The sequence below is a fragment of the Lemur catta genome, chromosome 16, assembly GCF_020740605.2.
Source record: "Lemur catta isolate mLemCat1 chromosome 16, mLemCat1.pri, whole genome shotgun sequence".
Lineage (NCBI taxonomy): Eukaryota > Metazoa > Chordata > Mammalia > Primates > Lemuridae > Lemur > Lemur catta.
Genome location: NC_059143.1, coordinates 11424820 through 11451976, shown reverse-complemented (window position 1 = coordinate 11451976; position 27157 = coordinate 11424820). Strand labels below are relative to the sequence as shown.

Below are 27157 nucleotides of genomic sequence, written 5' to 3'. Positions count from 1 at the left end.
CATCCTAGAAACAACTGGTTACAGCAAGGTAGCTGGTGTCTGAGCCAATCACATAGCTGGGCGAATTTAAGTAAAGCTCCATGGACAACCAGAGGGCTCAACTGGGAGGACACATCTGCTGGATTAGGAATAGTTAATAACTGAAAAGTCAGAGAAGCCCATTGGCAGGGACCCTACCCCCAGGTGAGGAGGAGGACAGGCAAGAGAAAGTCAGTCTGTCACCCCTGCAGCCCCTCCGCTCATGCAGGATGCAGTAAGAGACATGGTAAGGAGACAGAGGCCCAGAATCCAAGTCCCAGAAAGGGGTAGAAGATGGGAACTTGGTCTTAGAAATAGGCAGGAAGCTGACTTGTTGGGACAAAGGGAAGTAAGGGTCACTGGCGTGTCCTCAGTTCTGGGAAGGCAGGATCAGAGCTTGTGAGGAGGCACAACCTGCTGTGCCCAGGGGTCACAAGACCATTCTGGGAAGAGGATTAGGGAGGAGGATGAGGACCCAGGCACATTGGCACTTGAGGTCTGTTATTCCAGATTCTAGGATCTCTGAAATGGGTGAAGGTGTGGCTCACGATCACCGGGGATGGAAGTTTGGAGCTGTCTGGGCAAAGGACCAGAGCTCCTGTCACTGAGCGCCTTTGATTCATGTGCTCTGAATTTCACCACGCTTACTTCAAATGCAATTGGGCAATCATACATAAATAGGCAGGCGGGATTAGTAGGAAGGGCAAGAAAACATGAGAAGCAGTCTAACGAAATACTGTAAAGTATAAGTAAAAGAGTCTGCTAGTGAACTAGGCAGGCACAGAAAACAGAGCAGAGAGACTGCAAGAACTGCCGCAAGCCTGGCCCGGTCGATCGCTACTGGAGAAACAGGAGTGTGAGGAGGATGTGTGCTCAGAAGAGAGCAAGTGGCTGTTTTTCACCTGTTTCCTTTTAGAAGATAGGGGCATATTCGGAAGATACGGACACAGTTCCTGTTTTCTGGAAATGTTTTAGCTGCAGCGACTTCAGGCAATGCTGGTCGTTCCTTCCCTGTGAACACACCGCTGCCGCCGCCAGAGGGAGACGTTGCACACGAGGTTGTCGGGGAGACGTCCCTCGGGGATCTCAGTGCCCCACATTGCACGAATTCCTCCCCAAGTCCCCCTTCACGTGCAGAGCCTGTAATCTGTACGGTTCCCGGAGCAGCAGGCATGGCTACATCTGGGCAATGATACCCTGGGGAACATTAAGACTGCTTTGTAAACCCATAAGCACCCAGGAACAGATGTTTTAAAAAATGTAAAAACAAGACTACAGTGATGGCAGATAGGGGATGGTGGCAGCCGGTCCCCTCCCTGCTTTTCTCCTCATCCTGCTCCAGAGGAGGACGCTCTGCAGAGCCCAGGGAAGGCTGTGTGCTGCCTGCCAGGGACCCCGGCAGCTGGCAAGACTGGCTTTGCCCCGAGACCAGGCTCCCTGTGGAGGGTGGGAGGAGGTGGCAATTCTTTTTTTTTATTATTATTATTCTTATTTCCCACAATAAAGAAAAAATTGAATTTCATGACTGAGTGGGAAATGGTCATTTTGGGGGTCCATTGCTAGATTTCCTTTTACATCTTCTCAAAACAACGTTGAGTTAAAACGTCTAAGAGAACGCAGTGACTCATGCCTGTCTACTTCCCACTTTCCAACTGAGCAACCCACTGGGTCAGAGGAATCTTGCCAGGAGGGAAGTATTTTTAATTTGGGCTTTATCTGTTTGTTACTGAGCTGATGTCATGGAGACTGGCTGGCATGCATGCAATTAGAAGAAGAAAGAATACCTCTAGCATTTATTAAAATTAGTATTTAATTTTTTGCGGACATTTTGAGAAGCAGGCTTATGTAAAGTGAACAGACATGAATTTATGCAAAAGCAAATAGGGGAAAAGTCAGCATTTATAATGCTGTATTTTAGGATCCCAGAATTAGGTAATGAAGGACAAATGTGTGTATCTCTCAGGAATTATTTCTGTAGTTCAGTTCACAAAATGCAGAGTGGAATAAGTGTAATAGAAATAAGAAATTCAGGGTTTTTTTTTTATTAGAAGAAAAACACATATAATTTGGTAGGGTTATTTTAATTTTTTAAGCCAAACAGATTTTGTTGGCATGATGACTTCAGCAAACCATCTGCAAGGCTATCTGAAACGAATCTAAAATAAATGAAGGGATTATTTCAGTTTATTTTGTGGAAAGAAACATTTTCAACTTTGCAGAGTACTTTTCAGGGAAACTTAAGGGGGTTAAAATGCAGTTTTGCTTTGCCCATACCCCTCCTTGTCAACCAGTATTGTACTGGTATTGTACAGTATTGTAGTTGGAATGAGTTATTTGTATTTATCTCTTTAAAATATACTGGTAAACATGGAGCTAAATGTATCACACTTTCTTAGTTGTATTGTAATTCTTTATAAGATGCTACTCTGCCTGATCTATCAGCAAAGGAGCATTAGGATACTGTTTACCTGAGGGCCCCGAACTTAAACGCAATTCCAGACTCAAAATGCTATTTAAACAGGGTGTGCATACATCCCACTGTAATTATTAATGGTGCCTTTTCACACTCTCAAAAGTGTAGCACTTTGGATGATACTTTAAATGGCCACCCTGCATTTAATACCATTCCTTGTGCACGCAGGGTGATGGGCACAGATGGGCTACTCTGTCTTCCCATCCCTTGAGCCTCCCTGCAAGGTGCATGCATCCACAGCTCCAGGGCAAAGACAAGACGAAGATGCTGGAAAGTGGGGTACAAATTCTCTTACCCGAAGTGCTGGTAGGTATGAGAACATAAGGGGCCTCTGAAAACATAAATGTTAATTCTGAGCTAGAGCGGGTTGGAGATGGAGCCCAAAGAGGGCTTGAACATGTGAGACGGAGTGACATCAGCGATTTGTTGAGTGAGATCATGATCCGGATGCAGAGAGAAACTGAAGAGATGACAATTGGATACAGATCACAGGGGCCAGGACTCCCATCAGAGAGGTATGTCAACTTACTGGGGGCAAATAAGCAAGAAACATCAGGAAAGCATGAAGCACTAAAGTAACATGTCCAGGTAGAAAAAGGGTCCCCTGAAGGAGAACTTGACAGAGAGGTTTTCATAAAAGCACCAACATCTAGAGGATATTGGTGCCACTAGCTTGGGAGTTTGGGAATGGGGACAAAAAGGAATTTTGATATGGAATTTAAGAGAAGAACTGAATTCATCAAGGGAGAACTGAAAGCCACCAAGGTATTACAGATGAAGTTGTAGTTTATACGGGAATACAGTGAAGAAATGGGTTCAGAGCCTGATTAATTAGTAAGCCTGTACACGTTACATAAATGTTAAAAAAATTAGTAAGCCAAGATCTAGTATTTATTTGCTTATCTCATATTTACCCGGAACTTACCTATCTGAAAACAGTTTATGTCTTAATATTTCATGACTCTGCAAGTTCTCTCCCTGTAACCGTGTGTCAGTCTGAGAAAAGAAAAGGAGAAAGACTGAGGTGGGAAGGTCCCCGTCTCTGGACGAGCACTTTCTCTTGAGCTTTCGAGGGAGGCAGAAGAAAATGGACCTCCAGTTACCTTGTGCATACCTTTATCATTGCACTTAGAATATGTGCTGTAATCACCGATACATTTATCTGTTTTCCTACAATGGTTGCTGCATTTCTGGAAGGCAGGAATCATATTTTCTATGAAGGCAAGGACTATGTCTGTCCAATTGAGAGGGGCTCCTTGGAGCTCTTTGGTCACATTAAATAGGCAAAGGAATAAAGTCCTTGTAAAAAAAATCAGTGCTGGGCAATGGTGTGACATGGCACTTAGGAGCAGGAGACTGATACTGCTGTGGAATGAACCTCTTCTTGGCCAGGGCTGCAACCTCTTTTGCAATTATTCTGAATGCAAATTTTCACTATGAGAAAATGGTGGAAACCATATACAACTCATCTTTGTAACTCCTATCTGAGCGAGAACACAGACCTAACTGATATAAACAATGTCTTTATTGTCAGAGCTGTGAATTCACCAAGTTGAAGAGCATATGGGGTGGTCTTTGCCCATACTGCCTGAGCAGTATCAGGGCGGGTGAGACACATTCTGTTTCAGGATGCCAGCTTCCTGTCAGGGCCTCTGCAGAGGACATGAATGTCTGATTCCTGTTCTGTTTCCTGCCTCCCCTCCTCCCCTCCACGAGCACCTTCAGGGCTGGCGGAGGATGAGGGGAGCTGTTTGTGATGGGCATCTGGACTTAAAAACGGCTTTTAATTTTGCTGCATATCCTACAACAGGAATAAAAAAGTTTATGTAACTGTAAGTGAGCTAAAACTTGGAAATGGTAATGAAACAAAAAGATACCAAAGGATCCAAGTTAGCTTTCCCTTCAAGGAAAAAAAAATCCCTTGGTGGAGGACTCACCCCAGACTCCTCATTGGCAACTCAGATTTGGGATTTTAAAGCTTCTCTCCTGGGTGTTTATCAAGTGGAAGGAAGAGGGGAGAGAGAATCAGGTGCTCAGTACCCAATTCCAGTGCCTGGAAACTTTCTCTGTCTTTGAGATGCCTCAAACCTCTTGAGAAGTCTATAATTTGGGTGAATCCACTCTCTAAAAAGAATGGGACACAAAAACTTCACGAAGTCTATTTGTTTAATTTGTCCAGTAAATATCTATTGAACACTTACTATATTCCAGGCACTAGGTATACAATGATGGGAAGACAAACATAGTATTAATACCCTCCCTCAAAGTGCTCATATAAATGTATCATTGCAAATGATAGTAAGTACTATGAAGGTAAATGACACACAAGCAAACCCAAGTCCTGGACCTAAATAAAATAATAAAACTGCAGTGCAGCCCAACATCCACTCCAGCACCCTACGCGCCTACTTTCATTCTCTGTTGGTCCCTTCAGCCTCTCGGTGTTTACCAAAGATGCCCCTTTAGGAGTCTTCCTAAGACTCGGAAGGATGCAGTTTAAGAATCCTTCACTGTTCACCGGTAAATCAAAGAGCAGGACTGAGCCAGCTCCTTGATCTGATAAGCTCCATTTGAGTGCAAAACTGAACTGTTAGCTCAGTCCAACTTGGAGCTGGAGTTGAGTTCCCAACAAGACACTAGTGGAGTTGAAAGCAATTGCACATGTCAACTGTATAAAGTCCTGTAGTATTGTAGATGGATTGCACTAGGGGTTTTAGTCTCTTTTCAGTTTGCAGAGAATGTGCACATTTGCCCTGGGTCCCACTGTAAAGCAGCAGCACAAAAATGAGGATTTAGCACATGGCATTGAAATGGAAAGTGTAGGTTTCCATGCTAGACTGTGAGCTCCTCCAGGGCAGGCATGATTTCTTATCGTGTTGGGTTCTTAGGCCTGCAGTTGGGGTTTGGCGCAGAGAAATGTTCAGTGCTTGCCAGAGTGAGGATTAGATAACATGTAACATTCCTCTTTTCTCTTTATTCCCACCACTGCCGTACCCAGGTGATACTGGGATAGGAAGTAGCCCGCATGGGAACACGGTTATACTCTCCTGCTTCTGAGATCCAAGGGCCCAGGACAGTCCAAAATCTGGTTTCTTTTGCAAATCAGCTCACAAAATAAAACTCAGGTCCACTGAGGATGAATAACTGCTATCCCTCTAGCCAGTGAGGACCACAGGTAACATTTTAAACAGGGAGCTGCTACTTTCCATCATAGAGTGATTCTTCTTGTGTGGCTAAGTTTAGGATATACAGCTTGGGACCTAGATGGATTTCTGCTTCTCTGTGCAATGGGCTCTCCCCAAACATACCCAGTGGTCTTTTATTTCACTAGGACAGACAAACTGCCATGAACTGAAAACATCTCACACACTATCTTATCCTCCTCCTACCAAAAGGAAGGAATATTTAGGGAAGATGATTGGAAGGGTTTGTGGCTCAAGCTTCTTTTTGATAAACCAGAGACTCTCCTCTGCCCCTGTAGCTTTGGTTGGGAGCCCCTTTTCACCCCCACCCTCTCACACACCACCCCCCGCTCCAGGCCCTGCAGAGGGACAGGAGTTTTTGTTTTGTTTTTGCTTTATCAAAAGGAGATATGGGTTAAAAAAGTTAAAGATGCTGGTCCAATGGTCTCCCCATTGTCCCCAGAAAAGCTCCCATCAGGGACAGTGTTGTTGACTATGGAGAGGAAGGCACAGTTCCCATTTGCTTATTCATGCCATATATATATATGTTTAAAAGCATTTGCTATAAATGTCACTGCTCTTTAAGCTGGGGACATAGTAGTGAATAAGACAGAAAAATTCTTTGGCTGGAACTGAAATGACAACTACCCAAGTGAATGTCTAACTTCAGGTAGCAATAAGTGTCATGAAGAAAAAGAAAGCATCACAGGGGACAGGAGACTGTCTTGGGGTGGGGCAGGGTGGTCATGAGACAGGGCTGGGAACATGGGGTTGGGGGTGTTGAGGACTCCAGGCTCAGGGGCTGCAGTACCAGAGCCCCAAAGCAGGGAAAGGCTTGCCGGGCTTTAGACGGTCAGAGCCCCCATCCCGTGGGCTGCGGTGCCCTGGGTGAGGGTCTAATGGGCTCCAGATGTCCTGAGAAGGCAGCACACCCTGGCTGGAGGGCAGGGCTGGGGTAGCCACGGTGGGCGGGGGGCAAGAAAGAGGCAGTGTGCCTGCAACAGAAGAGCCCAGAAACAACAGAGGCGGTTGGAGAGGCGGGAGGGGCCCCACAGGGTAAGACCTGGCAGGGGCTTGGCTGTAAATATGATGATCTCAGTCCCAGAGTGTAAGGAGTCAACTCGAAAGTAAAGCAAGCCCGGAGCCTACCACTTCTTGTTTCAGGGATTTAAACCTGATAAGAAGCCGATAGCTGGGGAGGGTAAGAGCTACAGCCTGATGCCTCTCTCACATCGACTCCAGTGCTCAAGCTTTCACCGGCAAAGGGAATCTGATCATACTGCTACGAATGATAAAAATCAGGTTCAAAAATAACCAGGTGAATTGGCCTTTCATAAAATGTTTATGCCCCGTTGGTCTATTAGAACAAAAATAAATGTAAAACAAACAAAAAATACCCGCCCAGGTGAGAATATTTAAAGATCAAAACCCAAAAGTGGTCCAAGTCTCCCGCTCAGACTTGGTGTGGTGACACGAATGAACACTTACTGAATGTGCATCTCACTGCGCTCACTGCCCTCCCAGTCCCTCTCGAGCAGTGCAGCCCCACCTCGTTTCTTGACTGTTCTGGAAGAGGAGGAAGACAGCCTAGACTGTAGTGGGGGTCAGACCAGTGCCACTGTGGCAGCGGGGCTGGACTTTGGACACAGGGGCAGCGTCAGCTGCAGGGCAGCTCCCCTTGTCTGGCCTGGCCGTCCCTCCTAGGCGCACAGTGTCTCTGCTGCACTTGGAGGAGGCCCTCAAGCTCCTGGGCACCTAAGGTTTCCTACTGGAAAGTCTTACTTGGGGTCATGCTTCTCCCCTGGCCCCATTAACTCCCACAGGGCCCTCCTTAGAGAAAGATCTCATGGAATTATTTACCCTCAGTTATTAAGAGCTGATAACGGCCTCTTGTGTTATTCTCTCCAAGTAACAAATAGGCTCTGATTTCCAGCAGGCCTATGGAAGGGAGCTAAGTGGGGTGTCCAATGGCAGGGGGTGGAGAGCTAATTATCGGCAAGAGCATGTCAGACCCCAGAACTGCCCCTCTGATCATTCCTTGGCTCCCTGCCGCTGCAATCGTGGGGGTCTCCAGCAGTGAATAAGGGTAATGAAGGAGGTGATCACAGGTTTTAAAGTGCTTCAGTTACTACTTTTTGCAGCTAGCAGGACTATAAGTTTAAGCAGGTGCACAAAGACAGAAGCAGAACCAATTCATTTCCAAGCAATTCACCCAGTTTGAAAGGCAAACTCATGAGACAGCAAAGTAGTCCTAGTGATACACTTTTCTTTACGGAGTTATCCTTCAGATGTGCTCGGATGGATGGGGTGGGACATAGTGAATTGCAAAAGATCTACTATTGACCTTTAAAGTTGTTATTCTCTTCGATTAATCCTCATAAAACAGTGCCTTGGTGCAAGAACCAGACACTGGCTATTGGGAGATCTGTATACACAAGATGGAACCTGAACCATCAACAAGTACAATCTGGGTTAACTTGGAATCAAGACCATTCTACTCTTTCTCCTTCTCCACGCTTCTTCACCACCATTCACAGCTTGATCAGCTGAGCTAGAGTTTGCACAGCTGCAACTGATTGGACCCTCACTCACCTTTTCCAGAACATGGAATAGGTACCATAACCTACAAAAGCCGACATTAACACAACTGAGAAGATTAGGAGCAAGGAATGGTAAGGATGAGGTCAGGGTAAATCCAGGATAGGTAGAGTTGAAGGCCTGCAGAAGCATCACTTAGACAGCTGGGGTCTGTGCAGGAATTGGAAAGATTTGTCCAGCTGGGGGAGGCTTCAGTCTAAAAGGGGAAATGGATAAATGTTACAGTAGCTTGTTAGTAGTTGGAAGCATGAGTATGTGCAAATTGCCTTTTGGGATAAAATTAAGGCATATGGTATGGGATGGAGTCATGCTTGGTGGAGGCAGAGGTAACAAGTGGCAAGTGGATGAATTATGCTTTTGCTTATATTTCTACTCTCAGAACTCAGTTTGCTGTAGGTATCCTACCTGATCATACCTCCAGTACATCACATGTATCTGGTGGCCCTTCCTCGGATACGAAGTGTGACACTTGTGCAATATAGAGGCCTGGCATTCGTGAGACAGAGTGCCAGGAGAGCTGGTGCCCTGCAGATGTTCAGTGGGTGGCCACAGTCTGACTGCCACGCAGAGAACCCACATTTGAACATATGGGAAACCCAAAAGTAAAAGGTTTTGAGGATGATTTACCATTTCAAATTATATAGAAAAACAGGCAACCAAGTGGGGACACTCTCAGGATTCTGCCCTATTCTGAAACACCCACGTCTCCTCACAGCAGATTCAGAGGACACAGCCCCAGGAAGCAGAATTGATCAACCAATTCTGTCCAAATGTTTCTGGAGGTGTGGTGTTAACATCAGAAATAACTTCTTTAGAAAGAACTTTCTCTGAGTACCACAAGTTTCTTAATCTCCTCCCTTTTTTTAGACAAAAACAACAAAACAAAACATAATTTTGATTCAGAACCAGTATAAGGGGAGAGAGCTATGTGTGTCCTGTTCAGTAATATAATCCCATTAGGTCTTTTTCTGGAAGCAAAGCAAAACCATGCATGGCTTTCTAAGATAGTTTAGGGCTATCCCATTATGAAACTAAAACCAAGAAGAGTTGTTTTTGGGAACATACAGGTTTAAATAGTCAATTGTTTCTCAAACACAACAAGTGGTTGTGGATGAGTGGATGGAGGTACAACCCTTGGTAGAAGGCTCTAGATTAAAACGTACAGTTATCATGAAAGTTCACGGCAAAACCCTAAAGCAAAAGGCTAGAAACAAGCTTCCGTTTGCTCATCATCTTTGGTGGAAATCCTTGTTACACACATTCAGCTTGAATGCTATAGATCTACTACGAGGTTTGAAAGTATTGACTGATGTATGTGGGTTTTAAAATTCAGCAGACGACACAGCAGATGTATTTTGTCTTTCTGTTAGATGAAGGCTTCACAACGCTGCTGGAGTAACGTGTCCTACAAGATCTGGGTTGGAAAACACCAGCCTATAGTGGTCTTGTCCAATGCAGCACAACCATACAAATGGAGGAAACCCAGCTGCTTATTTCTGGGCTCTCGTTCGTGCCATGTTCCCTCAAACAGAGTTCCAGAGGAACATATGTCAGAAAACAGAAGATTGGTTAGCACGGCTAGTTTCACTTTCTCTAAAGTTTCCCCCAGAGCAGCTGTTGGGATGGGTGAGAAATGGCCAAGTGCCTTTGAGTTCTCCCTGGAAAAGAATTTTGAAAAGGGGAGGTGAAGGACAAGTCAAGAATGAGGTCTGAGAATGGAAAGGCAGATGCTGCAAAGAATGTCTCCAGTTAACCCGGCAACACCGTTTCTAGCAGAGCACGGCACCGAGGCTCTCGGGTGGTTGAAAAAGCATCATCCTTTGTTTTATCGCTTTGACGCATGAAGCGTGGCCTCTTAATACTGTTTTAGTGTAGGCCTGCCAACATCGCTTTCTCTCTTCGTGAGTAACAATGATGATGATTTGCCACAACTCTTCACAATGCCACTCGGCACTTTACTTTTTACGTTTCAGAAAGAGTTCTCCCCTTTCTGAAAACACAGGTGGCCTACGGTATTATATTAGATCGTGGCTGTGATAGAAACCTTTTTCTCACCATAATTGCTTGGGGAGCTTTTCTGGCTAGAACACAGGGACAACTGCAGGAGCGCCCCTGAGAGCTGAGCCTTTGTCGCAGTAAGGACTACAAAGGCACGGATTTAAGGTTTTTAAAGATACCATAAGCTGGTTTTATGTAGCTTTATTCCTTTGTCCGGAACTCCCTTCTCCTTGAAAACCACCTGCAGCTGTGGTTTGCAAATTAACTGCCTCTGACATGTGAAGGGGGAAGCAAAAAATCTATGAAATCTATAAAAACCTCACCTGCTACCACTGTGAGTTAAGAAAAGCAAAGGATCTTTTAAAAAATGTATTATTATTATTTTTAAGAATTTCTTCCTAGAAGGAGATATTGTATGTTTAGATAACAACCCCAACAAGGCAGCATCTTTCTAGAGAGCATCTTCAATGATCCTGTCTAACCGCTGAACCCAAGAGACTTCATTTAGTCAAGAAAACTACAAGAAAATAGGTGAAACCTGAAGGATATGCTGACATGAGGTGTATATTGCTTCCAAATAGCACCCTAACCATGAAATGTTAGCTATTTCTTTTTTGAAAATAAAGTTATTTTTTATTACAAAAGTAAAACATGCACCCTATAGACCATTTTGAAAATAAAGTATAAAGAAAAAACAAAACGATCTTTGGTTCCAATATCAAAGTTAACCACTTTAACATTCTAGTGCTTTTCCTTCCAGCTTATTATTTTTTTTCTGGGCACAATTTCATGACATTCTGAACTATGTGTGTATGTCCAAAATGGATTCTGCTTCAGTGTAGTATAGATTGCTAGCTTGATATAGTATCCAAAGTTTTCCACCACCCATCTTATTATAAACTCTTTCTAAACATAAATTTTACAGTTGGATTAATAGTCCATTGAAGCGGATATTCCACAGTTTGCTTAACCTTTTCCCTCCTGATAGACAAATATTCGCCCCTAATAAAAGCTGTTCAAATCTTTCACCATCATAGATAACGCTATAGAAAACATCTTTGTCTATAAATCTTTCCTTTGTTTCAGATAATTTCTGCAGAACAGATTTACAGAAGGGAATTAGAGGCAAAAAAAAAATAACAAACATTTAAAACCTTTTTAGAGTCTGACATTTGGCTTGGGTTGTATCCTATATCTCGGATGGATGCAAGCAAAGAGTGGGAGTTTTTATTGTTTTTTGTTTTTAATGGAGATTTAAAATAGGGAAGAGATCCCTGTCCCAGCAGCTTTAGAGCTTATCAGTATCTTTCGAGTCTTTCATAGTGCTCTGGTATTTCTGAATATGAAGAATATGATACATTTTAAAATAAAGCTAGAAAAACCAGAAAGGATATTTATGTTATGCATGGTTTTGGATTTTTGACAGGCCCGTTCTCTTGGGCCTCTCGTGGTGCCCCCTGACAGAGCAAACTGTGGCCCTGAACTCTGTGCCTGTAGGCTGCTGGCACTGAAGTGGGTTGCACGGTGGAAAAAAAAGAGAATTGTGTAGGCCAGGATCAGTGGCTCATGCCTGTAATCTCAGCACTTAGCGAGCCCGAAGTGGGAGAATTGCTTGAGGCCAGGAGGAATTCGACACCAGCCTGAGCAAGAGTGAGACCCCGTCTCTATGAAAAATAGAAAAACATTATCTGGGTGTGGCGGCTCACTCTTGTAGTCCCAGCTACTCAGGAGGCTGAGGCAGGAGGATCACCTGAGCCCAGGAGATGGAGGTTGCAGTGAGCTGTGATCACTCCACTGCACTCCAGCCTGGGCAACAGAGTGAGATGGGAGCCTTTACCTGCAGAGGTTAACTCTTACCAGTCTCGTTGATTCTTACTGTCACCATTTCTTGAGGTTCTTTCCTCCAGGTAAGAAATTATTGAAACTTTGTTCCTCAAAATGGTTTGGGGGGGGGACATGGCCATCCCAGTCTCTCTAAAGTGAAGTGGTTTATTTTTAGGTGCATGAGAAAAAGTAAAGAATTTTCTACTTTTGTGGAGAGGTTGGAGTCATCCCAGAAGCTTTCAGCATTCACTGGAGCAGCAAATTTCCTGAGGAAATCAGACATTTTCACCTTTTTTGTTTTATTTCCACTCTGTTGCCCCGGGTAGAGTGCAGTGGTGTCATCATAGCTCACTGCAACCTCCAACTCCTGGGCTCAAGTGATCCTCCTGCTTCAGCCTCCCAAGTAGCTGGGACTACAGGCCTGCGCCATCATGCCTGGCTAATTTTTCTATTTTTAGTAGAGACAGGTCTCTCTCTTGCTCAGGCTGGTCTCAAACTCCTGAGCTCAAACGATCCTCCCGCCTCAGCCTCCCAGAGTGCTAGGATTACAGGCATGAGCCACCGTGCCCAGCCCATTTTCACCTATTAATCAACAAATATTCATGGAACAAATCCTATGTGCAAGAATTGTAGATTTGTGTTTAAATGGCTAATTGCTGAACCATTGCAAAGCTATAAATTAGGGGTATTTAAACTCTTTAACTGATTGCTGGGTCATAAGATAGAAACCGAGACTTTATGTAAGAGTGGCAGGGACTTCAAGACATGCCAAAGTCAAGGGCTTTCATTCTCTTGATTTAGGCATTTTAGAAAGTGTTAAGAGCTTTTGGAGTGTGGCTTTCTCTCTCTCTTTCCTGATGAACAGCTTTTCATGTTTCAGATCACTGATTTTTGAATTAAAAAAAGTTGTTTTAATTTGTGTCAATTTTACCTGGATTTGCATCAACATTCTTTTTATTTAAAGGGATCCAGTAAATGCACTGTCAATAAAACCAGAAAAGATATTAATGTAGCTGCCATTTGAATTTAACAAACACAAGGCAATTCCATAAGCAATGTAAATAGAGAATGTCTGGTATCAGTATTATTTTTAAAGACAAGTTGTGTTCTAATCAAGTTCAACTCTGACTTGATATGCTACTTAAATCATCCTAGATTATTTGAAGGACGTGGGTACAGCTGTCCTCGAGGATTGTCTTCTTTTAAAAAATCAAGATTGTTTAGTTTTTGGTTTGCTTTTGTGCCACAGTAGTCGGGCACTTAAAAAAATTATGTAATTTAGCCCACAGGTTGCAGAATGATAGGAAGTTAATGAGGCACAGTATGCAGGATACAGTAGCTAAATGTAACTTTGGCTGGTCTGCCCTTTGTGGCTGTCCCTGTGAAAGCTGGGTTGTGTTCGGTGGGGCATCTGTAGAACTGTAGGTGTGGAAAGAATTATTTTTGTGTTCAACAGGCAGATGATGTCATGTAATATAGATGAAACAGTGCCTGCCCACCTACATGGTCTTCCAAAGAAACCACCCTACTCAAAATCCCCACTGAGGGAGCTGTGGCCATTTGTGTCGCTGGAATCTCGGAAGGAGGGGAGAAGGATGGGAGTGAAAAAGTAGCCTGGAAATAATGGCTGCAAATTTCCCAAATTTGGCAATTTGGTACAAAATATGAGTAAATAAAATACACTTTTCTTCTGTGAAATTTTCTACATTCTATTTGACATTTGAAGCAAAAAGCATAACGTTGTATGATGTGGTTCTTAATGTGTACATAGGAAATATTTAAGATAATTATAAATGGCAGAGGGCAAACAGACTTGAAGGGAGGTAAGGTTTCTATACTTCCTTCAAACTGGCAACATGTGGATACTAGTAGATTTTGTGGTGATGGAACAATTCTGTATCTTGGTAATAATGGTGGTCCCAGGAGTCCATGTGGTCAAATATGAACTATTCATATACATGTAATAATGTCAATGTCCTGGTTTTGATATTTTATTACTGTTATCCCAGATGTAACTGTTGGGGGACACAGCATAAGGGGTACAAGAAACCTCTCTACATATCTTTGTAATTTCCTGTAACTCTATAATTATTTCTAAATAAAAAGATAAAAATAAAAGATGATGGAATGAAGTGTCTTGAAAATGATAAAAGCAAACATTAAAGTCTTATTATGATTCTGTGGCCATAATACTCATTTTAGACGAGAGAAAGGTTTTTCAGAAGCAATGTACTGGATGATATGGACTAACTGATTTTCTTAAATTTTAAAATTTCATCATGGAAGAAAACATGTAATGGAACAATAAGAATGTTAGATGAAAAGGAAATTCGAAGCTGGCTTTAAAGAGAGAGAGGACAGCAATCCTATCCAGAAATTCGGGATGAGCTTTTGTCTCAATCAGATCTGATGCCTCTTGTCAGAGACACATCTCTAAAGCACAAAACTGGTTAAGCAATATTAATTTTAATAATATTATGTATTCCCCTTGAAGTCATAAACTATTTTAGGAATAAAAACTAATTAAACTTTGACAAGTTGTCATATATTTAGAGATAATTTACACTAGTTATTTTCTCCTATAAGTTTAATTAGAAGTTATTAGAGTTAGTATTCTTAATGACACTGATAATTGAAAGAAAAGGTTAAAAAAAAAGTCTAGATGTGGTGTACTCTCACACCTGTAATCTCAGCACTTTGGGAGGCTGAGGCACTTTGGGGTCATTTGAAGCCAGGAGTTCCAGATCACCCTGGGCAACATAGCAAGACCCCATCTCTATGAAAAAAAAATTAAAAACAGAAAGGAAAAATTCTCTTCTTGTATGTTGATAGAATTTGCATGTCAGTAGAACACCAGCAGATGGCACAGAAAACTTTCAGAGTGTTAACAGTTACATGATCATTGATTTGTCATTAAAATAAATATAAGAATGTTTCAAATGTCAATATGGTAAAATCATGGTACTCTTCATTTTGGTCTTCTCAGTTTTTTTTTATTTTTTATTTTTTGAGACAGAATCTCACTCTGTTGCCTAGGCTAGAGTGCGGTGGCGTCAGCCTAGCTCACAGCAACCTCAAACTCCTGGGCTCAAGCCATCCTCCTGCCTCAGCCTCCCAAGTAGCTGGGACTACAGGCATGTGCCACCACGCCTGGCTAATTTTTCTATGTATTTTTAGTTGTCCTGCTAATTTCCTTTTATTTTTTTAGTAGGGACGGGGTCTTGCTCTTGTTCAGGCTGGTCTCAAACTCTTGAGTTCAAAGGATCCACCTGCCTCAGGCGTGAGCCACCACGCCCGGCCCTTCTCAGTTTTTAATCAAGCACCTTTGGCAGAAGGAAAGGTTTGCCCTGAAAGCTTGACAGAAAGTCAATGGCAGGAGTAACAGAAGCCTCGGATTTCCCATCTGGAGCTAAACAATGTTGCTCCCAAAGTGGCAGTGTAGTGATCACAGAGTTGTCCAACTTTTTATATATGTATGGTTTCTAATTGCTGAGTCTTTGCTATGTTTCTTAAGTTCAATACGAATTGGAACAGAGAACTCTGCACTAGGAAGGCTTAAAAAAGGGCAGTTTCTTCCAGCACAGAAGTATCTACGGAGGTACCATGAAGATAAAAAAGAGTTTTTAGGTCTTATGTTTTCACATCATTTTTTTTGAGGAATTTGTCATATAATAAATATTCACATGGAAGGAGCCTGATTTTCCAGTTTGTGTTTTCTGACTGACCGTTGTAACTGGGTCATGAATTGCTCGCATCTTTGCAGCTCAGTCAAGGGACACGCAGATGGGAATTAAATTATCGCGGGATTTTTTACATGACCTGGGGGCAGGGACCCCTGACCATTTCATCAGTCACAAAGCAGAATTTGCCACCCGCTTAGTTTACACATGAGTTGGCAAAAATTCTTTTTTCCATTGAGTGCTGCCCGACAACACCATGACTAGATTAGGGGATTGGATATTGGATCTTTTAAATCTGTCATAATGTCAAAATGACAAAGTATATTACGAAATTTTAAACCCAGGGAGGATTTTCTTTTTAAAGGCTTTTTCTTTATTCATTTTAATGTCTCTCTATTTTGTACATTTTTAGCTTTGCACAGACATTTCACAGAGAAACCAACATGAGAGACCATGTCAATAATATGTGAGCAAAAATTTCTTTAAAGCAGAGAGGTTTTCAAAAATTTTTATGAAAAACATAGGTTTAAAACATAGCAGAAGCTAAATGGATATTTATTTGTGAAGGGAAGAAGGAAAGGAAAAAAGCTCCTAGGCCACTCATTGTAGAAACAGATTTGTATTAAATTATTTCAGAGTATACTGAAATATTCAGAATATGTATTGATTACAGGGAGAATTTGAGCCTGCTCTGTTACTTACTAGCTGTAAAGACTGGTCAAGTTGTATAAACTCACTAAATCTTAATTTTTTTTCTTTTTTTTTTTTTTTTGGGACAGAGTCTCACTCTGTTGCCCGGGCTAGAGTGAGTGCCGTGGCATCAGCCTCGCTCACAGCAACCTCAAACTCCTGGGTTCAAGCGATCCTCCTGCCTCAGCCTCCCAAGTAGCTGGGACTACAGGCATGCGCCACCATGCCCGGCTAACTTTTTCTATATATTTTTAGTTGTCCGGTTAATTTCTTTCTATTTTTTAGTAGAGACGGGGTCTCACTCTTGCTCAGGCTGGTCTTGAACTCCTGACCTCGAGTGATCCTCCCGCCTCGGCCTCCCAGAGTGCTAGGATTACAGGTGTGAGCCACCTTGCCTGGCCTTAATTTTTTTCTTTATGATGAAAATGATAATATCACAGACATGTTATACATGTATTCATTAGGATTACATGAAATAGTTCATTAGGATTACATGAGATAATCTATGCAGCTTGTTCATAATGCTTGTCAAATACTAAGTGCTCAGAAGTTAGCTATTATGACTATTATTAAACTAAGCCAGATTGAGAGATTTCAAAGCAAAGCCCAGGTACAGGCATTCTGATTTGTAACATACATAGTGCTTCCTTATCAATGATCTGATCTGAACTTCACAACAACTCTAAAGACCAGTGTGCCAGAAACTTCTGGAATCCCTTCACTATTTGCCGTGTGACACCCCTCCTGTGGGCGAAGGTGGACTTGTTGGCTGCCTACAGAGTGTGGCCCCCAAGGCTGGGCACTCCCTTCCCAAGAGATGATTTATAGACTTCAAAACAACTGGAGGAGATGAAAGCACACGGTGTTCTTCAGATTTTAAATCTTGCTCTACGTCTGACAGAACTTTTTCATTTTTATGACTTCATAATATTAAGAGTATTGAGAAATCCCACCTCAAGTTTCCCAAAATAAAGAGGAAGAGTTATAACCAAAAGTCTTCTGAAAATTATCACTGTTCAGTTTTCTCAGACGTAAAAGCTGACAAGGACAAGTTATGTCGCAAGAGGCTGTGCCACAAATCTTGCTTTTTTTTTTTTTTTGTCTGAGACTCCAGCAGTGGAACTAAGTGGATGTCTCCATTCTACTTGCAGAGATTCAGAGAAGTAAATCTCATTAGCAGAGGAACAAGGAACCAGTCCAGGCAATATCCGAACATTTATTAGGAGATTTTATCTTGAATAGAGAAGAAAGATCCTTTGTTCAAAAAGCTTCTGATTGATATCTGTCCCTTGGACTTCTGAACCTTTCCCTCATTGCTTTGTAAAAAGGATCTATTAATTAACTTAGTGCTTGGCAGAAAGAAGTGCGCTTTCTCTGAACTCTAAGAATTCTCCAAAAATGGTCATTAATTCTGGTAAGAGGAGCAGCATTATAATCTCATTTTACACATGAAGAAACTGAAGTTCAGGTTAACTTCATAATCATGCAATAAATAATTGGTAGAGCTGGGCCCCAGGGGAACAAAGGGCTGTTTGCTGGGAGACCCGGGTTTTTTATTCCAACTTTGCCTCCAGCTAGAGGCCCACCGCTTTGGGCCTTAGTTTTCTTACCTTAAAGTAGCTTCAATGGATTAGATGGGCACAGCAGACTTTTTCTGTAAAGGGCCGGATAATACATATTTTTGGCTTTGTGGGCCTGTTGTTAAAGAGCAAAAGCAGCTAGAGAGGAAGGTAAACGGATGGGTGTGACTGCGTCCCACGACACCTGACTCACAAAAATAGGCAGCGGTTGCATTTGTCCCATAGGCTGTAGTTTGCAGACCACTGGACTAGATTATGTAGAAATTTCTCCCACTGCTAATATTTTATGATTCAACTTGTTGCACTAGCAATGCTATTTCCCCTAGGAAAGCCACCTTGATTGTTTAATCATCTGTTGCTTATGTGGTTTGTGGAATACTGAAGTATTTTTCTGTTTCTCACTCCTTTCTTCCTCCATGGTTGAATGCCTACTGTGCATGTGCAAATATAAATTATCATCTTAATGTTATTCTGCTCCGCATCTTATGTGTTGAGGGTTTGTGTGTGCGTGGTAGTGCAGAGCATGGTGTACGGGATTAGAGTGTAGGGTGCACGAAGGTAGGTTAGATGTGGTGTCGTGGATGGGGTGACTGGGAATGAAGACCCACACCTGTCAGGGAGCCCTCTGAATGTTAGCCCTGACCTCAAATGACCAACAGATTAACTGCTTTTGCTATATTGAGCCGGGCTTGAGTAAATGTATCAGAGCTGCCAGGAATGGGAGAGTGTGTCAAGTAGGAATATGGAAGACTTTGTCTCAATTTAGGGGAAAATATGATCTCTCTCATTAGAAAAATCAAACTGAAAATACTGCTGTAACTGTGGTCCCAAGCCACACCTAAGGGGACGAACTCTGTTGACTCCCTGGTTGGAAAATGCTGCTGCTTTCAAAGGGGGACATTGTACCCTGGTCCTCACTTCCCTTCCTGGGTGGCAATGTGGAGGAAAGGAGACCAGTTCAACTCCATCATCCTTTACGAGGTCCCCCAATAAAAGAATCATATAGCACACAGGCCAAACTTTAAGACCAAGAGTGTGGCAAATGAACTTACTCTTTATAAAAATTACATTATTGCCACATAAAGCTTCTTTGAAAAGTTTGTAATTTCGAAGAGAAGAATTTTCTTAAAAGACCCGAGAATCATATATCATGACAGTTTGTCTATTTCTGTCAAAGAGTATTATTTTTATCCAAATATTAAATTAGCTTTGAAATCATAAATGCTTATTTTAAAAATCCCCCTCTCACCTTACCATGTGACTCCCCTCACCTACTACTTGGTAGGTAACCACTGCGAACGATTTATTTTGTGTCCTTTCTGATGTTTTTTCCTATATATTTACGAGTGTGTGTCTATATTTTCCTGGTGTGTATCCACTTATGATTATTATATAATGTGTCTGCCTATTCAGGCTACTGGAATCACTAGATACAAGTCTGCTTAGCTACCATGTGATAATGCTTTTGGTAGGTCCTAAAAAATGTTCAACATAGGAAGTAAAAAGAAAACTCACTCTTAAATGCATAAAATTGTATCAGTATAGTCCATAAGAGGCATGTTTAATCCAGTACTCTGGAAGTCTGGGTATATTTCCAGTATCGGGTTCTACTTTTACCCAAAATATTCTGATAATTGTGGCAAGAGTGCACGTTTTTCATAGTCATGATATTAACTGCCTCACTTTTTAATTTTACTTTCCTATAGTAGTTCTAGTCTTAACCTAATAGTCCCAGGTACAGTGGTTTAAATGAAAACTTGTTGAATCTACTGGATAGAGAGAGAGATCTGGGTGCTTGGAGTAGATTGCAGGCTGAGAGAATGTAAGATTCTATTATAGTTAGATAAGCCAAGAAGTCAAGAAATCCAAGGAAGCATAACTATAAGCCATTCGCTAACTCTGTTTCTAATTTGCCCTGATTGGCTGAAATGTCTCCATTCATCCTCGCTCACCTGCTCATAGCAAGAGCTGAGCACATCTTCATGACTTATGTGGCATCAGACTTTTTTGTGGACTTTTGTCTTGTGATTTCATTCTGCCATGAATAAAGGACAAGGCTGGAAGAAAAAGCCTTAATAGTATATTTTGCTGAAAATGTGAACAATTAAAATTGGCTCGCCCCCAAATCAAAGACTCATAACGTGAATTGCTGTGGGGAAAAGTTATATCTCATAATTGCAGTTGACAAAAATGAAGAATTTTTTCAGAGCAAGGGGGAGTTTAGGAAAAATGGAATCTGTTGTATCTAAGAATAATGAACAAAGGAAGAGAAGCAAAAGGAGAAATCTACATCCAGTCCTGCTAGACCTGGATGTACACTTGACCTGTATACATGTGGAAAATCAGTAAAATTAGAGCAAAATCATTTCCCAATTTTCACAGATGAACACATTCTTTCAAAATTAGTAGGTCCTGTGAGAAAATCAATTTTCTGCATTTTCTACAGGAAGTTATAATTGATTCGATGTAAGAAGGAAACCAGTGGAAGAAGAAAATTACTATGATAGTACTGAGATCATGTGAGAGAGAAAAGGAAACTGTGTGTGTGTGACAGAGAGAAACAGCACACAGAAATGGTGGGGGGTGCAGCATGAAGGACATTGAACCTTACTGTTAGCGTAGGAGACTGGAAGACAGGGCTGAGACCAGACGCAGGGGCTTGAAGATCAGGTGCAGGTGTCAAACGACCTTAAGCAGAAGCTAAATAGAGGGGCTGACAAGGCAGGCAAGGACTGGCTTCAACAGCCTTGTCAGCTCCCTCTGCCACCTTCCATGAACTTTGGCTAATTACAGTATCATTGACATTGTGGCTTTAAAATATCTCTGCTCTTGAAATCACCATGACAGTTCCGTAACAACCACATAAAGTATGAAAATGGGAGGAAACCCAATTCTAGGAATTATTACAGCTTTAAAATATCTCTGCTCTTGAAATCACCATGACAGTTCCATAACAACCATATAAAGTATGAAAATGGGAGGAAACCCAATTCTAGGAATTATTACCCAAATTCTTAATGAAAGCCAGCCCTCTGGCCTTTGAATATTCCTCCCCTTGATTAGTAAGACTACAGAAGATCTAAAACCACTTCCTCTGGTGCGGCTGTTCTTTTCAAGCCTGTCCACTCTCCTCCCTGAGTGTGAACTTTCACTTTCAACAAAGCTTTCTTTTGCTTGGCTTACGTGGTGCATCCTGAAATTCTTTTCTGTGATGAACACCAAGGACTTAGAAAAACCTCTACCTGGAGGCCAGTAACATTATTATATCATAAAATTATAAATTATTTCAAAAGAACAAGTCTGTGGCATGGAGAAAGTGTGAAAGGTAATATTGGAATTCATAAAGTTGCACTCTTAAATATCTGACATGCATACTTGATTAGTATCTACTATAATGTTTTAGTACTTAAGCTGTTTATTTTCCCACAACTGTGAAGTTCTTACATCATGTTTAGTTTAATGATTAAGGGTGAAGTCCACAGCTGCCCTGTGTAAAAACCCTGGCATTTCATGTGTCACCAGTCCCAGGAGGAAGTCACAGCTTCCTGCCCTTAAGTCCTTGCAGGGCCAGCGAAGCATGGAGCCTTCCTATCCAAAGAACTGCAGGTGGAGGTGGCCTAATACTTAGGACAAGACTCATGGAGCCCAAGGAGGAGCAGATGCAATCACTTCTGTGCAGGTTTTATTCACTTCTCCCTGTTTTGGGTGGTCTCCCACACAGGACCTCCAGCTCAAGCCCCTCCGATTCTATATGGAACAACACAGGACACCGTCTCAGGCCCCACACATCTCCTGCTCTGACAGGCTTGTTGGATTTTAGCAAATACTACAAACACTACAAATAGTTTGTAGTATAAGTATTTCCCACACAATATTTGGGATATGCTTATACTACAGAATTATTTACCATTTACCTGAAATTCAAATTTAACTGCATGACCCAGATTTTATTTGGCAATCCTGTTGTTCGAACTCTGGGAGCCTCCAGAGTGTTTGGGAAGGGTCTTAGGAAAGGCAGACCTGTGGGGGACACAAACTGATGCAGAAAGTGTAAGTAAATTGTCTAAATAATGAAAACCCAAAATCCTCTGAGAGGAGAGCAGAGAAAAGCCATTCCGTGTCTCTCGTTGCTTTATCCGCAACATCGCTCCCTCAGGGAGAAGGAGTGAGCCCGTGGCCCTTCCCTTCCTGACCAGTCTCCCAAGAGTGTGCACCCCTTGGCACTTCTGGCAAGGATTTGCATTTCGTACATTTAAGGAGCAATTTCAGCTGGCAGACAATGAGCTCATTATAGAGAGCAATGGACCAGACACTAGAGAGGGTTGTGTGTCGGGTAGGGCTGGTGACAATGGGAAACACCAAAAGACACAGTGATATGCTGTACGTACAGGGCAGACCTTCCAAACTACATTTACTGTATGAATGTAAACACACACATAAATATGCTCATGGTTGGTTTTTTAAAAATATTTTTTGCTCTTCATAAATCAATGTTATTTGATTTATTAATCTCATCTGTGGCTGTTGTTTGATTTCCTAGTGAGGAAGAATGTACGTAGATCTACTATCTCTGGTCTGGAGATAGCTAGGGTCAGAGCTGCTGAACTTCAGAGCCAATGCAATGTCTGCAGGCATCTCTTTCCCTGATGCTGAGGTCTCAGTTTGCAGTGGTCTAGAATGAACTCCTCTTGCTTAACCTCTAATGGTTTAAAAAAAAATTCCTACCTCATTCCCATACATCAAGTTAGTAGGATTTTAACTCAGGTTTGAGGATCTTTAACTCTCAAACCTACAAAAGTTCTAGGCTGAAGGATAATTACTGACATTTTATGATGAAATAGAATAATACAATATTCAGGCATAGGCTTTTCTTTCTAATTTATTCATCATTATTTGTCTGGACTCTAGGCTTGATTACCTTCTTGTAGAACTACCCTGTATTGAAGTTATGCTGAGTTCAATCATAAAGTTAAGCCTAGTTAAGATGGAGAGATTTTCTTCTTGGAACCCAAATGTTTTGCATATATATAAAATACATTATCAAAATAGCCCAGGGCTATATTACTGTGCAGGTTCCAGTATCATGGAAACTAGTTTAGCTCTTCTGGCCTCTGTGCCTAAAATCTACTGATAAAAATACAGTTTAACTGCAGAAACCTAAATACAGTTTAGAGGGAAAAGAAGGTGCTATTTATATAGGATAGATAGAAGGCTTTAAAATAATGAAATAAATCTGCTGTTAAAATAAAATTCATAAAATGTTTGATCAATATTACTGGGTTATCCATTGCTTCCTTCTTATTTTCTCACGGTGATATTTCAGGTCTTTTGGGATAGTCACTTTGTGGTTATATTGGAATAAAAAATGCTTTTCAATTCTGTGACGGACAATAAACAGGGTGTCTGGTTCATTTGGGTCACAGCTCTAAAAAGCTTAGCTTAATCACTCAGAGCAGGAGTTGGTTTGGATCCGTTTGCTAGCTGCCAGGATGCCGTGTGAGGAGCTTGGGAAGAGCTCCCCGCTGTGCTGTCCCTCCCTCATGGTGCTGTAGTCGCTGCTTCCCCAGTTCACACCAGAAATGTACATGGAGAGAGAAGGGGGTGGGTGAATGCGGCCAGAGGTGGGGATAGAGGCAGGCAGGGAAGCAAAGCCTTTGCTTTGTAGGACACGGATGGCATTTTGTTCCCGGCAACTCTGTGTGATAAGAGCAAGGGCGCGGTCTTTCGGGACAGCGGTGCGGAGCCAGCGCAGAGGCAGGCCGGCTGTGGCTGCGGCCCGCGCACTCACCCGTGCTGCTCTGGATGGTCCTCACGGTGGTGGTGGTGCGTGGCGGGGAGGACGACCTCAGGGACACGCACTCGTCGTCCTGGGAGCAGCCCTTCTCGATGGCCCGCACGTAGCTGTGGCTCCGCATGCGGAAGCAGCCGGGCATGGGCAGGTCCAGCGCTTCCACCGCCTGCGACTCCAGCTCGCTGAACACGGATTCGCACACGGACTCGAACTGCCCGTTCACTTCCATCTCGCTCACCTGCGGGCAGACACAAGCGTTGTAACACCCCGCAGTCACTTCTCCACCTGGTGGAGGACCCATGTCTCCCTTCCAGCATCTGCGAACTTCCATCCCTGGAGGAAAAGCAGCGTCTGGTTACATTAAACTCAATTGCATTTTATTTCCTTAAAGTTGTAGATTATAATTGAATGGTATCCAGTTTATAATTGCAAATAACCGATTACCTTTTTAAGAAAAAGAGCGTTGTTTTCAGAATGCAAGGAAATATGGGGCTGAGAAGTCTCATTTCAAAGCATGCTGAGGTGATAATTCTTCGTATTTATAAATGCAGACGTAGAGAACAATTTTATTGGTCCATGGTCAGAGTTCATGTATTTTATTGTAATTGTTTTTAGCACAAACATTTTAGAAACTAGTATTTTTTTATTGTGCTTTTTGCACTTGATCTTAGCCAGAAGGCCAAGAAGAAATTTTATTGTGCCTTTTGAAGTGAGTACTTTGTCAAATAATTTCAGTGTTAAGCTTAGTTTAGTGCATAGTATGGAAACATGCCCTATATTTTCTGGCAAGGTAATCTATTTTTCTTTTGCACAAAAATAGACTAAACTCAGACATGTCAAAATCTTGAAAAGTGCTATCAAGATTTTAAAACTATTTACAGGTTTCACTATTCTTTATAAAAAGCTGATATGGTCCACAAATTGGTTATAAATGCCTTCTAAACATCTTTGAAATGATATATCACTTGATAGAAGAAATAAAACCTCATGTTAGACAGCTCAGTAGGGTGACTACAGTTTACAAGAATCTACTGTATATTTCAACATAGCTGGAAGAGAAGATTGGAATGGTTCTGGCATAAACAAATATTTAAGGGGCTGGATATATCAAACACACTGATTTGATCTTTACAAACTATATGAATGTATGAATTATCACATGTATCCTGAAACCATGTACATCTATTATGCATCAATAAATTTTTTTAAAAAATCTTTGAAAATAAGGCCCTCTTTTTTGAGGAATAGTTTTTATGGATTTAGATTACTCTGTGTATAACTCACATTGGGTCTGAGCCCCACTTAAGAAAAAACATGCCTGACTAGATGTTCCAGTCAACTTTTCACTTTTCAGCTGACTTGCTAGAGATTTGGAAGAATTTCTCGATTTTTATATTATCTTCTAGGATGTCTTATCTTTATTTTTCCAAATATCAAATATTCGTGAGTAACTGAGCATTTAACAGATTAAGCTACAAGTAAGTTTAGTACGCTTACCAAAAACTGTTACAGTTTTGACTGTCTTCTCATTTTGTGTTATCTGAAGTGCTCCAGGAATGGCTAATTTCATTAAACTTCAGATAAAAGTGACTAATTACCTTAAGCATATAAGTGGAAAGAAACATACATTTCCTAATAAGAATTATTTACAGTTTACAAATAGTATTTTCAAAAAAAATAGTATTTTCACATCCTTTATCTAATTTGATATGTCAAGTCCCTGACTATTTTCAAGGCTAATAACCATATGTGCCCATAGGAGAAAATTGTATGTGTATCTATATTTATATTTATATCTATATCTCCTTGTTTTTTTCAGAAATACATGGACATACATTTAGAGGTAAAGGGGTGTGATATCTGTAACTGACTGTCCAATGGAATGAGAGAGATAGAGTCAGCAAGTGAGCCCAAATCTAATCAATTAATAAATTTGAATCTGGGTCAAGGCTGTCTTTATATTGTATGTATGACTCTTTTGGAAGTTTGAAATGATTTTAAAGTAAAAAGTAAAGCAAACTATATAGGTATGTGTGTGTGTATATAAAACCATATATAAGTATGTGTATATATAATTTATTCAATTTTCCCCTTTTAATAGACATATAAAACATGACAAAGTAAAGTATCTATGTCTGTCAAGGTCACAACCATTAAACTTGGGTGCCCCCTCCCCTATCTTTTATACAACTTGAAACATAGAGTAAATATAATTCTGCAACTTGTTTGTTTTTTACTTAACCCTCTAGGTGAAACTTATATTCTTAGTAGGATTCCTCTTCATTCTCTTTTAACCTTTTATTTTTATTATGCACAGATACAGAAAACCATGCAAAATAAATGCATAACTTGATGAATTATAATAAGGCAAATACCCTTGGAACCGCTACCCAGATCTAGGAACAAAACGTTCCCAGACTCCCAGAAGCCCTCTGCACGCCCCATCCTAACTGCAGCCTCCACCTTCCCGCTCAGACTGTGTCATGAATACCCTGAGTTTTATTGCAGTCACTTCTTTGCATTTCTTTATGTTTTTTTCACCCAAGTATACATCCCTAGGCTCTATAGTTTAGTCTTATCCATTTTCAAAGTTTGATACGTTTTTAAAAATTCACCTTTAATATACTTTTTAAAAATTACAATGTATCTATTGAGGAATCTGGGTTGTTTGACCCACAAAGCTTCCCACAGACTAGATTTTGCTGATTTCATACTCCTGGTGGAGTTTATCATGTTCCTCTATATTTTGTATTTCCTGAAAATTATAAGCTGGATTCAGAGACTTAATTAGACTCAGGTTCAATATTTTTTGGCAAGACTAGAGGTCATGATTTTTCATCAGGGGGCACTTTTTGTCCAGGTTGTCTCTCTTTTTACGTTGTGAGGAGTCATTTGTGCTCAACACATAGATCCATTACTTCACTGGGGGTTGCAGAATGGCAATATCCTAACCCTATCGTTACTTTTGCAATTACTAGTTAGAATATCCTCTCTTATATTATTTGGTTACTTAATGGTTCAGTTCATGTAGGAATGGCAGGATAAATGCTTGATTCCTCCCTTTTATTTACTAATTTTCAAGATAAATTTCTTCCCTCTTTCCTTTCATAGGTGATCAATTTTTTAAAATATTAAAATTAACTCGTAGATTTAACAGTATTTGATGAGCCAGGCTTGGTGGTGCATGCCTGCAGTCTCAGCTACTCAGTAGGCTGAGGTGAGAGGATCACTTTAGCCCTGGAGTTCGATGCTACAGTGAGCTACGATTGTGCCACTGCACTCCAGCCTGGGTGACAGAGAGAGACCCTGTCTCTAAAATAAAC

At 41.4% G+C, this 27157-nt stretch overlaps 1 protein-coding gene and 1 non-coding gene across 2 annotated transcripts in view; one reads left to right on the top strand and one right to left on the bottom strand.

The window, feature by feature from the left end:
- Window positions 1-916: 916 nt before the first annotated feature.
- The window catches only part of LOC123621701 (disks large-associated protein 1-like), a 168634-nt gene continuing 142393 nt past the window's right edge, over window positions 917-27157 (bottom strand). The window contains exons 4-7 of the mRNA XM_045527613.1: window positions 23832-24072; window positions 6485-6668; window positions 2787-3019; window positions 917-1215 (exon numbers count right to left, since the gene is read on the bottom strand). Coding sequence (XP_045383569.1) covers window positions 917-1215; window positions 2787-3019; window positions 6485-6668; window positions 23832-24072 — 957 coding nt within the window. The remainder of the gene's footprint in view (window positions 1216-2786; window positions 3020-6484; window positions 6669-23831; window positions 24073-27157) is intronic.
- LOC123621986 lies at window positions 11673-11796 on the top strand. Its single transcript, XR_006729364.1, has one exon. It is a non-coding gene; the product is annotated as a small nucleolar RNA SNORA42/SNORA80 family (small nucleolar RNA).